Source organism: Maylandia zebra, linkage group LG8, assembly GCF_041146795.1.
Source record: "Maylandia zebra isolate NMK-2024a linkage group LG8, Mzebra_GT3a, whole genome shotgun sequence".
Lineage (NCBI taxonomy): Eukaryota > Metazoa > Chordata > Actinopteri > Cichliformes > Cichlidae > Maylandia > Maylandia zebra.
In genome coordinates, this window is record NC_135174.1 from 13,699,749 (window position 1) to 13,713,188 (window position 13,440).

The 13,440-nt window shown below is 41.3% G+C and overlaps 1 protein-coding gene across 4 annotated transcripts in view; it reads right to left on the reverse strand.

Moving 5' to 3' along the window:
* ankfn1b (ankyrin repeat and fibronectin type III domain containing 1b) overlaps positions 1 to 13,440 on the reverse strand; it is a 156,890-nt gene that overhangs the window by 118,289 nt on the left and 25,161 nt on the right. For 3 of the 4 annotated variants that reach the window (XM_076887414.1, XM_076887415.1, XM_004571411.4), the window contains one exon: positions 2,050 to 2,231. In XM_076887414.1, coding sequence (XP_076743529.1) covers positions 2,050 to 2,231 — 182 coding nt within the window. Of the gene's footprint in view, positions 1 to 2,049; positions 2,232 to 11,271; positions 11,443 to 13,440 lie in introns of those variants that run through there. The other variant, XM_076887416.1, reaches the window with a different exon arrangement.

Sequence of the window (13,440 nt, forward strand, 5' to 3'; positions counted from 1 at the left end):
AGCTTTCTATGAAATATCATGATATCATTTTGAGCCTACATCTCAAATAGTAGGTCCACCTTAACATAAATCAACCTCAGAAAGGTTTACTTTCAGGTTGCTTGATCTTATTATTTATAATTTTCTGTACACATGTATCATGTGAGGTCCCATTCACATTGATTGAAATTTGTACCAGCACTGACTGCAGAGCCGGGAGACAGCGAAAGAAGACAGAAGCCAATCAAGAAAGAGGGGAGGCAAAATAAAGCCCTTGCTGTATCAGCATCTCGTCCCCTCTAAGCCCTCTCACGCACTCTGAAATGCGCCGCTCCACAATGACCTTCACGGTGAAGAGAACGAAAATATCAGGTATCTTCTGGATGAGATTTTTTTTTCATTACAATGTGAGCAGCTGTTTTAGCTCATTTCAAAGTTTTTACCACCTATGTTGCTGCCTGCGTCTCTGCCAATCCAGTGGGACTGAGTGACTTCAAGAGGAACCTATTTTTTTCTTATTTTATTTAGGTCTTCCTCTCTGATGCTGGCTGCGTCTTTTTTGGAGTTACATACTTCTTGCAGTTTCAGGATGAGCTCCTGTGCAGATTTCTCTTGTATTAAACATCACAAGTGAGAATGATAACGTGGTATTTTCCACCTTAATCCAACATTTGAAATGTGCCAAAAGTCATCTCTTCTCTCAGAGCTCCATGCTGTCAAGCTGAGTGACATCAGTCAGCAGTGATAGTGAAAGTGTATGTCTATCAATACGTGTGAATGAGGAGACAAGCGTTAGGATGTCTAGCTCGATGTCTAGCCTTGATCTTTAGCTTTGAGCTCTGGTTTGATGGTGCTTGGCTTGTTCAGGGTTGAAGGGAAGATTAGTTTCCAAATCAGGCACTTTGAAAACGTATCTGAGCTGCTTGAAGAAATTAGAAATGCACTGCCTAAATAGCACAAGCACAGATTTCATGAGAAATGATTTAAATTGGCCATAATGTTTAGTTTTTGTCTTAACAGATAATCAAAGGTTTGCATTAATTCACTCGCATTAAATCGAAATTTCCCTGATTCATTTCTCTCCTGCCTTCAGTTTCAGGTGTCTGCTATTGTGGTGTTTCTATAGAAGAGCTCTTTTTGATCTATACAAATCAAAGCCCAACTGTGAAGGGCTTTCTTTCACATAAAAATCCCTGCCACCTATAAATGTTTTCATCCTCAAAAAAAGCCCTCATTTGTCTTTAAGATGAAAGCCTTCGCTGTCAGCGGGCTTACACCGTCAGAATTCTCCATGACAGTTTCCCCTCTCCTGGGAGGGAGCGGCGTTTGATTCCTACACAAGAGGAGGAGAGAAGAGAGAAAACAGTGAAAAGATATACACTGTTTTCTCTTGTACATGCAGCTGCTGAGACAGATGGCTGCTGGGCGCTCTCAGCCAAGTGAAGTAAGACAGGATATCACAGAACCAATGCAGGTGTGGGCATTTGAACAGAAATAAGAAGACTTTAGCTTAAGCTTTTACTGCCCTTTAAACTCTTGTATCGCCGCCACAAGATCATTTTCAAATAACTAACCCTTTGAGTTGCGCTCAGGCCAGAGACTGCCGTTTCATGGTGAAAAATGAAAGACAGAGCAAAGTTCACCAAGAAAAAAAGAGCACTTCTAGGTTAAACCCAAGTGGCAAATTTCATACAGGGTGCTCAGTATCTGCAAGCTGCTTTGCAACCCACCTCTGCCACACTTCCTCCTTTTCATGCTGTTTCTTACTTTATCCATGCCAAGTATGTTTTGAGCAGGGGTCTTGCTGCTGCTGCTTTCCTCACCTCCATCTTTCCATAGATACACCATAGACAGGTGGAGAGGTCCTACCACAGGGTCAATTTTCCCTCAAATTACTGCAGATTGAAATTATAATCACCTTTTTCAAACAAAAGTGGTCATGGCCTGACCACAAAGTGGTTAATTGCATCACTTTGATTCTAACAAGTCGCTTGATATTGTTTCTCCAAACTCTGTTAGCTGAAAAAAAATAAGCTAGCTGTGTGGTGCTAGCTTCCATTCTGTCTTTACCTGCAGGTGGCAAAGTGCAGGCCTTTGAGTGGCTGGTGGCAACTGGAGGATTCTTCATGCGCGGAGGACTCCCGCCAATGAGATCAGAGTGGTGGACCCTGGAGACCGTTGGAGACTGGGGGATGCTGGGGAGGGTACGCGACTTAGCCAGTATGGGTCTCTGTAGCTTCCTTTCCAGCGACCTGCATAGACAGCATAAATGGTCAATTACACGGATCGTTACAATACCACAGCCAAATCCAACATCAGCACTAACACTGACTCAGGCACATACTGGTAGACAAATACAACTTACTGTTAATGAGCAACGAAAGCATCTTTGCCAATCAATAGCTAAATTGCTTCCACCTCAGTATAATCAACCCGAAGGTCATTTGGAACACTAGAACAGTAGATCGATAGTGGACTGAACACTGTCCAATGGGACGCAAATCAATGGCTACAATCACAAGATCGGCTTAACAAATTGGTGACAAGCACACATCCAGGCTTACTTGTGTCTTTTTTATGTTAATATTTTCTCACAGGAGACTGCGTTCCTTGTGCTCTCACAGCCGTGCTGCGTTAGACTGCAACAGATGACTGATATTACATACAAATCCTCTCTGAAACATTTGTGTCTCATTTATAATAGAGACTAAGAATCTGAAAACAACAAACTCGGTACTGACTCAGTGCATTGAGTCCACCTCCAACGCCACTTCCGATCAGATTGATGTGCTGAGATTTAATGAAACGTGGCCGGCATAGTAGACATCAGCCTGGTGGAGCTGGAAGACATGTGACCTCCAGACTTTAGCGTGACAAGCCTGGGTACTAAACACATGATCCCCAGCTGAAAATGAGTTGAAGACATGCAAGCTGAATTCTCAGAGGCTGATTTTTCCTGAAAGCTTCAGGGGAAAGTTTTTATCTGTGATTAAATGTGTGTTTTGTTTTAATATATACACAAATGTATATATATATTATCTCATATCATATAATATGAGATAACTGTTTCATTTTGAGCATTTTGAAGATGAAACAAGACAACCACTTGCAGATTTGGACAACAAAACAAGCTGTTAAATTTCATAAGCCGGCATAATGGTGTGTCATTACACCAGCATATGCCTTAGAGAGCAAGTGTGCCTGCATGCAAATTTCAAACCTCTCTGTCTTTTTGGGTGTTTTTCATTTTTCCTCTCTCATTTGCCGTCTAGTCCTGTTTGTTTCATTGTGATTTGTCAGCCCTGCAACCCAGATTACGTTCCAAAAACTAACAACAGTTCCACATTTTATTATGTGGAACTGTTGTTGACAATTAGAATTGCAGTTTTGCAATTATTTATAAGGTCTGAGGCAGAAATTAACTTTACTAATTTGCTGGGAAATAAACACGAGAGTTAAATGTTGCAGTACTGTGCAAAAGTCTCGAGTGACTCCTCATCCTTTTGTATTTTGCTCCCAAAGAGCCAGACTTTTATTGTCATTGTTTAAGAGTTCTTGAGCCATAGTTCTCCAGGCCTTGTACCTGACCATTTTCAGAGGAATCTATTTTTGTTTGCTAATACTTGCCTATGAATAATTCAAACATTAATAAGGCACCTAACTCAAGGGCTGAGCCAATGTTGTGTCTACACATAACAGACACCTTGGCAAAAAAAACAAAAAAACATTTAAAAATATATCTTCAGGCACTTTGTTACTAGCAGCCTGTGCAAAAACACATTATTTATTCCCATTCTTTAGTTGAATCTATGAAAAGATATGAAAAGAAAAGTCACAGTTTGGCAGGTATTAAATATTTTTGCACCAACAAGGATATCAAATTGCCATATTTCAGTATGCTGCGCACTGTGTCCTCAAAACAACTGAAGAAACCGAAACCATGCAATACCATCTGAAAAGCATCTGATTCACAAAAACTTTTTTCAGCATGGCAGCAATCCAAAACACACTGACAGTACAATAAAAGCATATCTGCTTAGAAAAACACAATGCAACACAATCAGTCACGGCCTCCCCAGACCCCAAACTCATCATTATTGAAGAAGAGCTTGCAATGTCCTTCCTGAAGACTACTTAAAGAGATGACAAGAAAGCTTTCCTAATAGGGTTCAGTGTTTAGAAATGAAGGTGGTCATACCAAATATCGACTCTCAAGCTCAACAGAATTGTACAAACTCTGTGTTTGGCTTATATACACTCTGTATGTTTGCACTTTTTAGTGAATCGCTGCACCTATTTCTCATCTCCACAGTAAAATCTAAAGAAATGAAGAGTGACTTTTGCAGATGACTGCAGATCATTTACTAAGCATGAATGATGACTCGACCGTCTTGAGTTCTTGGCAGGCAACCTTACGGTGATTACAGGACTGCCCATATGAGCTAATGTAAACATCTTGTTTGTAAGTGTTCCCATTCAAAAGATTCAAAAACATGTACTCTACAGATAAATCTGCCTGTTACCACCAGAGCAGGTAGAGTAAGGTAAGAGCTCTTAAAGGGCTGGAAAAAGCAGAGGCTTGTGCAGCATGTACGCATTAATCACAGTCTAGATTCATTCAGCAGACATCAACCAAGGCCTCAATAAACTAAATAGGTTGAGTGAACCACACAATAAAAACGAGAATGAAATTCTGTATTCTGTATAACAAAATTCTATAACCTCTTCAAATGTTTCAGAGAAGCTCACAGCCACTGATTCAAATCATATACCATCTTATTCCATTAAATTTATGTTGTCTCCACTGTGCTGCTGTTTATGTCGTGCTGTTTTTCTGCTTCATGAGACATTTATTTTTATGTATCATAATGTGTTTCTAACTGTTATGCTCAGCAGAACAGGAGCCTGCTGTAAACCACTTTAAATTGAGTCAGGCCAGTTAAACATGACTTATTTAATGTAATAAATGGAATGATTGAAGGGATAAAAACGCCTGGGCGGACTAAGTGACAAACAGAAGCATCGTGTGTACCATTTTGTGTACATTACCGAAGGATGGGCATTAACTTGTTCATCACAGAATCATTTGCCATCGGCAATCATTCACTGTGGGCTGGCTGAAGCAAATGAATCACTGTATACTCCCATTACTGTATAGTAAAGTTGCCCGTTTAATCCAATTAAACATTTCCTGTGCCGATTTGACACACAAGCAGCTGTAACTGGTAACTGTCTGCCAGGCTTCACTTCCACTAATTCGACTCTACCTCTCGACAGTGTTTGAGGGGCTGGTGCATCTTGGAGCGTTGTTATGCAATTATCAGGCAAGCAACATGGTCTGCCGTGAGGTTACTTGTACTAAGAGATTGTCCAAGAAGTCGATGTGCTCTAGTTTCAAGGAGTATTTTATTTGCATGCAATTAACAGGTATCTGTGTTCCTGACAAGCACACATACTGTCATGGTCCTGGGCCATGTTGGCCTAGTATTCTTAGTTTTTGTGTGTTTTGTATTTTGTTCCCTATTTATGCCTTGGTTCCTAGGTTATTTAGTTAAGATGTTCCTTATTTGGTTACCTCCTGTGTGCCCCTGTGTATCTGTGAGCCCTCGTCTCTCCTTGTGTTTTATTCCATGTTTTCCCCAGCCCGTTATGTCTGTGTTCTCCCCGTGCTCTCTCTCCTCCTGTCTGAACCTCCGTGTACTTCCTGTTTTACTTTGACAGTCTCTCGTCAGTATGCGTCATGTTGTGTTCACTCCTGCCCTGTCTCGTTATGGTTATCTGTGTCAGCTGTGTTCCCCATGTGTTCCCACTTCCCTCGTTAACCCTCTGTGTATTTATGTCTGCGTCTCCCTCAGTTCGGTGTCGCGTTCTCCCTCATGCTGTGTGTGATTCTCCCTGTGTTTTTTGGTGAGCTTTATATTTAGTTTTTCCCAGTTTAGTTTTGTATTACCCGTGATCTGCCTTTCCAGCAATAAAGCTGTGCTCTCTGAGCTTATTCCCCGTGTCCCCGTGAGTGTGCGTTTGGGTCCTCTCCTGCATGCCACACAGCCGAATCATGACACATACAGTCTATTGATGCAACTTGCTAACCAAGCAGATAGCTTAGAGTTAATCTCATGTCTTATCCAGTTATGTTGATTTCTTGCTCCAAAAATAACAAGATATCAGCAGCTAAAAAGCTTAAAATTATGCTTTTCCAGCTGGACCTCATAAATCAACTGGCCTCATCACTATGGATACATCCATCTTTCTGGTAAATGTATCCTTTTAAAGAACACTTTTTGAGCTGTTACATTTAATTTGACCTCAAATGCAATGCAAAAATCCCGGGTGTCAAAAAATGTCTCCTATGTGGTCCGAAACAGGGTGAAAGGCTGGTAACCGTGGCGATACAAATTCAGAAAATGAACAAATTTCATCAAATATCATCAATCTGATGTAAGCCAGACATTAAAGCCTTTCTTCTACACACAGGATCATATCTAATCCATTAAAGAGCTTGCCTTTACGAAAGAAGATTATTAGTCATTAATTAATTCATGAGGAAATCCAATGCTGCAGCTTTATTAAGAAGTGCATGCACTCAGCGGTGAATAGGAGTCTTTTTGGTACCAGCATGTTTTTACAAGCCACTTCAGTAAAACTCAAGTGTGCTGTGTTTGAGGGGGGATACTTATGTTCTCTTTTAATTCCCTTCGATCGCTGGCTCAGGATATGCGGCGTAAGCTCGGGGTTTACTCGGCGCTAGGGAGCTATCAGGTAAACCAACAGCGGGTGCAAAGTCAGCACATCTGCAGGTTTGAGAGGCAAAGCGCTGCCGGCAAGGAAACCGAGAGCTAAAAGAAAACACGGGTGGTGAATTTGTGAATGTTTGACACTGACAAACCGCGTGGTGTGTAATACTTTAACGCTGACTACGGTATATACATGTGTGCAGGACTTACACAAATAGAAACTTTGATAGTAATGCAAACTGAAAGCTCTCTTACTCCTCGGCAATCCATACTGACTTGCATGAAAAAGCATCTGCCCGAGGTGCGCGCACACACATCTCTTCTCAGTGAGCATAAGATGAAATAACTCAGAGTCCACGGGTAAACAAACGCACACACATACAACTGCACTGACACACACGTGCGCAAACACAGTTGTTGGCCTCCCACCAGCACATCATGATGATAACACACTGTGCTGAACAGCCGGCCCAGGCCACTCTGACAATTTGGGCTTCACTCATCCAACAAACCTGTTGCTTAGCGACTCTGACTACAAACGGGGGAGACGAGAGATCGCCGGAGAGGCTTATTCTTGCTTCCCAGCAGCAATTTATACTTTCATAAAAACAGCGTCTCGCCCAGGGTTGCGAGCATCAAGTGCACCACGTTTTGTGGGGTGTTTCTTTTTTCTTTTTTTTTGTCACCGAATTAATTATCGCTTATATTTTAGTCGAGCTTTCTTTGGCAGTGTACATTTGTGCGAGCGCTCTGAGTGAAATAAAATGACACTACAACAAATGGGTGACATTTTTTTTCTTAGAAATAACAGAAGAATGCATGAAGAAGAACATTAATTAAAGATGTGGAGGGGCTCACGAGGAAAAAAGGTCACCATGCAGAGAGATCTTGACCAGGAGTCAAACTTCTGACCTTATGATTGAAAAGCAATGTTTTTATGTGGTGTGGGTGGTTTGTGGGCTACAATGTTACTCCTGGATTGGCATCATCAAGCCTTAACAATTAAACTGATTTTGCAACAGTGTTTGAGAAAGACAGGGACTTCAGTGTTGGAATTGGTATTGGTCTACAGAGAGCTTAGCATGCGTGCAACCTACACACATGTGCGTTGAACTTTGGTTGAAAAGTGGTCCGGAACAGGAAAGTGGGAGAAGCACAGACGGTGGCTACAGAGGACAGTTTTCATTGTTTTTAGCATTCGGCTTCACTTCAGCTCTCTGTGTGTTAAAAGTGTGTGCAGCGCAACAGCACAAGAAGTTGAAGGACATTGCACCCTTAGCTTCGATGTCCTTCTGAATCGATCATGAGTTAAACCTGCCCTAAAGTACACCTTGCATTTTGAATCTAATGAAGCAGTAATATACAAAATGAGCATCACGTTTTATTCCATAGGATAAGAAACTAACACATGAGACCACACGCTTATGGATAAAGTGTTTCATGAGGTCATAAATCAGGTGATAAGTTGGATCCTTTTCTCACAGATTTATATACAAACAGACTTCATTATGCAACAAGAGGAGCCGCCACCTGCTGGCGATTAGAGCAAGTGCAGGTTCAAGGCACTTCAGCATCGAGGCGTGTAAGCTCTGTCTACTTTTTATAGCCATCCTCTGGTAAAAACAGAATCACGTGTTTGAGTGGTGTTGTGTTTTAAGCACTCACCCGGTTTGTTTTCCTTGTTTTTTTGGGGGTGGAAGGAGCACTTCTCTATATCTTTGAACGCTTGACTTAACATGAAAAGACTGCAAAAAAAGCCTCTGTTCTCTGTCTCAGTGCAGACTAAAATTAGATTTGTTTCTACAAGAACACATTCTGGTACAACAGAAGCACAGCAATTTGTATTAGTGACCTATATTAATTCCAAAAGTAGCACGTGCAGTGCCTTCAGTCCTTTTTGGTAATCTGATGTGAAACTGTTGAAGTATTTTTCCATTGAATGCTAATTAAATGTAACTAATTGAGAAGAAATTGGTCAAAAAGAAATAAGAGCAGATTAAGTGACAAGCGGGAGAAAAGGCTATTCTACATTACGTAAAGATGGACATTAACTTGTTCATTACAGACTGACTCACCATTACCCATCATTCACTGTGGACTGACCTTCTTGTCACTATACATTATGCTAATGGTTGTACCTGAGAGGGGCCATGCAGCAGTAAAAGACGACTGAAAATACAGCATGTCTCATGTAGTAAGGAAATTTTGCAGTTAAAGCCTTTAGCACTTTGAAATCATGCTTTTCTTACAAGGGATGTAATCAGAACCAGTACTTCTGATATCTTTAAATACCAAAATTCATTGTTTTTTGTGATTGTGCTGTTTTGTAGTTTTTCCTGTACATACTGAGCCTGCAGATCTTCCCGGACTGACAGCGGCAGTATTGTAGTCTTGTCTAGTCAAGTCTCCATTGGCTAACATATTTAGAATCGCCAACGTTGCATAAATTCTTAAAGCTGTGTTGACACTGGAAATTACGGGGCAACCAGCAACCACAGAAAGCAAATGACTTTCAATGACATGAAGCATCTACGGACAACGGGAAATGGGCGGGACCTGAGATAATGTTTTTTCAACTTCCAATTCCGTGTTAACTCACATAGCACAAAGCATTTCCAAGGTACCGCTGTCTGAACACATTCAGCTCCACCTAGACGTTATCACGTGCGCTTCACGTTACCGTAACTCCTCAACCATTTTGAACAAGAGAGAAAATTCAAACGGTTCCTGAAAGATGAGATTACTTCATAACTTTACAGCCAATATTTAAAAAATAAGTCCAGGTGCCATGTATGATACTTGGGTGTTAAAGGGTTAGGGAGTTTATGTTTAAGTACATAGATCACTCTTTTTTTCTTTGCTACTGTGATACTGAATTAGGTATTGAGAGTCACGTAACTCTACTGGCACTGGTAACAGCCACTGAATATCTGCATCTGTGACATGATGATTTCTAATAGTAATATGGACGACTTACGAGGGCTGTGCGACCCGCGCTCATTGTTTTAAACTAGTAAGTAGGCTGGTTTGTTGCTGGACTAGCGGACAGTCTCCATTCTGCCCGCTAGAGAGCCATTCTTGCTGTGCCTCAGGTTTCCATCACTCTCACTCTTCGCTCTCTTCACCTGCTGGGTACATCTTTTGCAGCGGCTCTGGTGTCACAATCAAGTCTTCATTATCCCCGGACATTTTGTACCCAGTACGTTCTGTAATTAGCATTTACTTCGAGTGTCTATCGCCTGTTTGAAAAGGTACATATTAGGGGTGCAACGATACACAAAATTCATGGTTCGGTTCGGTTCGATACTTTGGTGTCACGGTTCGATATTTTTTCGATACAAAAAAATGTTCATGCCTTTTTAATTTGTCATTTATTAAAATTATAAATATATATTTTAACTCAAAAGTACAGTTTTTAAATTTAACCCTAACCCTTGTGCGCGTTTTTTATTTTGACAGCGAATGCGCACCTGCGGACCACTTATGTGCAGCCCTGGTTATTTAGCTCGTCATATTGCAGCCACAGAAATTATTTTGTCCATGAAACCATAAAGCTGCACTTTCTTTTTGCCTTATAGTCTCATTTGTCATAACTTCTCCGTTTTGTGGTAAGCTTTTCTTTGGCTGTCACTTCTTCACCCTGACCTGTCTTATTTGGCTCAGCAGAACTAAAATATATATACTGCTACTTTTACACACGACTCACATAAGCTCAGCGATTCTCTGTGCGATCAACCTCTCACATGTTTAAGCTTGCTGCGGGAGATTTCACTTGTCATGTTTGCATAGTAAGCTAACGATTAATAAGACGATGTCAGAGGAATTGGTGCACAAATTATCATCACTCACAGATCAGTGCTGTCATTGCAAAGTGAAAGCAAAAAAACAAGCGCAAATTCAAACGCGATTTCAATATGTCACATATTGACAGTGGCTCACCGATGCCAATGACATAATTACCCAGCTACATTTCCGAAAGAATGCAAAAGCATTGACATATATTTTTCCTACAATAGCCTGACGGGCAGGGCAGAGAGATTTTTGTAGCCCGACTGGAAAGATCGCTAGCTCCGGGACGTCGGGCTAGCGATTTTGCAAGCCCTGTATCTGATTGAGGAATCACTCATCTTTGGAAAAGAGAGTTTATTACAGAGAAATGTCTCTTTCCAAAATAAAAGCTATACTATCCGCTTCTTCTGGGCTATATTCTCAGCAGCATAAGGAGAATCACGTGCTAACAGCTGTCTAAATGACTCGGCTAAAGTTAGTAGCATGCTTGTTGTTTTTGTCTTTGCACTAGGATGATGTCTGCGTAAATGTACAGTCATATTCGTTGTGTTCCCACTAGTGCTTTCAGGTTAATCTCGTTGAAATGACCTTAACGCCACAACACGGCAAATCTCCGTTAACGAGCTACCACCGATCGCCCCGTGCATGGGGCTAGACGGCCAACACCTTAACGAGCTAACTGCGCTAACACACTAGTTCCCACCCATGTAATTGAGCATTGCGTGGCACATCCAACATACTGTTTTACTTTAGTCCATGACTCGCTTACCTTCAGGGTCATACGTCACATGAAAACCAAAATAATTCCAAACGCCAGATCTGAATGAGGGTGGGGGAGGTCCATCTTGCAAGGAGAGCTTAACTTCTGTCTCGCTAGCTTGCCCTGCGCTCTTCCTCCTGACTATGCTGTCTGTGTTGAGCGCTCAGTGGATCTGCGCTCGACAGTGCAGCCTAGGCGGAGTAGTCGAATGCAGATTCACTGAGCGCTCAACACAGACAGCATCGTCAGAAGGAAAGTTGATAAAATAAATTACAAATGTTGTATTGTTCGATACATATGCGTACCGAACCGAAAGCACTGTATCGAACGGTTCAATATCGATACGAATATCGTTGCACCCCTAGTACATATCTCACTGAACTCTATCAATCACAAAGCTTTTCTAGACAGACAAGTACAGCATGAGCTCTTTGTTAGACAACTGTAATGCTGGAGATTACTGAGGCCAGATTTTCATTCATTCACTGAAAACAGAACATTGTTTGATAGCTGTCCCTGCTGAAGTCACCCTCTTTCTCTGCAACCATTAATAAATAATACATCAATCTCTATTTTTGGCCATTTTATTGCCCTTTTCCCCCCCCTCTTCCCTGCTCCTATTCATTTAAAGGCAAAAGAGACAGCTCCAACTTCAACAAAAAAAGTCTTGTAGCAACTCTGATAGCCTCAAACCCCTCTGGCTCCTCCTTTATACACAAAAGTGTACCGAGAGAACAAGCATGAGAGTGGGGCAATACAGAGGGAAAGAGAATGATAAAAGAGGCCGAGCGAGAAAGACTGAAAGTAAGACTGGAAGAGATTGAGGGGCGTAGGAAGCGGGTGGCTTGTGAGAAAGAGACAGTGAGTGGGAGAGACAGAGACAAAGAGACTGTGGGGATGAGAGATACTGGATTTGTAATGGCAGGGAATGTGAGTCTTTTTTTTTTTTTAAATACACCAGATGTCCACCCACGTTAACACTTCTCCTGTGAGAACGATACGAGATTTGATGGATATATTTTCAAAGTCTAGAGTAGTGGCACTGGTGGGAGTTTTTCACACTGGGGCTCTGATTTTCATTTTTATGCTGGTTGTATAATTTAACAGTGACTCAGACGTAATTTTGGGTTCTTGTTAAGAGCAAGGCAAGGTTGATCATTAGAAGGACAGTCGTGCCGGTAAGCAGAAATAGAAACACAGAGCTCTAAACTTAGCGTCGAAGTTTTCTCGTTTTCTTTCCGGGCATTTAGTTTAACGGTAATCAGAGTGAATAACGTTGCCTTTCAGAATTCAGGACGCTAATTGCAGCGCTGCAGTACACAGCAAGAAGTTGTTAGATCTTAGTAGAGCCACGCAAATTGAGTTTGCAGGAGGGTGTGGACAGCTTCTGTTTGACACAAACAAAATTAGCACTGTTGCGGAGGAAGCAATATTTCTAAATCCATCTTCATTATGAATTACAAGACCAATCCGAGAACTAGAATTGAAGAAGTAGAGTTTGATTGAATGTGAATTGTGGTCACATTCTTCTCTTTCTCCCTAAGCTACCACATTGGAAAAATGGTTCTGTAAAACACCACATCATCATTTGGGTACAACATGTAATAACGTAATCAATTTATCCTATTACATATTTGTAAAATGTTTTTCTAATTAGTGGATGAATTCTTAAGTGAGAACAAAAACTTGTTTTGCTGTCAAGGTAACCTCGATCACCGAACGCCAAATTACAGCCGGTTCATCTCTGAGTCAGAGCGGATGTTTGTGCCAGATGTAATGACATTTCTTCCAGGTGGTTCCGAGATATTGCATTGGCAACAAACGGGGCAGTAGTGGGGGTCAGAACACGACGTCACGGTGACCGTTGCCTTCGACGACGGGAAATTGAATCGATTCATTCTCGAGTGCTGAAATTTGAGCAGCCTTTAAGAGATATTGCATTCGGGTGGAAGGTTTGACCGGCTGGACGGTTAACCAGAAAAGCTAATAACAGTCCTGTTTTTGAGATTACTGTAATTTAGAAGATGAAAAGTAATTTAAATCTAGATTACCAGGGTGATGCCAGAGTAGACCATAGACTTGTGACATTGATGTTAGTTCTTCAAACTAAAAACTAAAAACCTGACTTATTGGCACCTGTAAATTTGTCTTTGGAGATCAATAACAGCAACAGTTGTG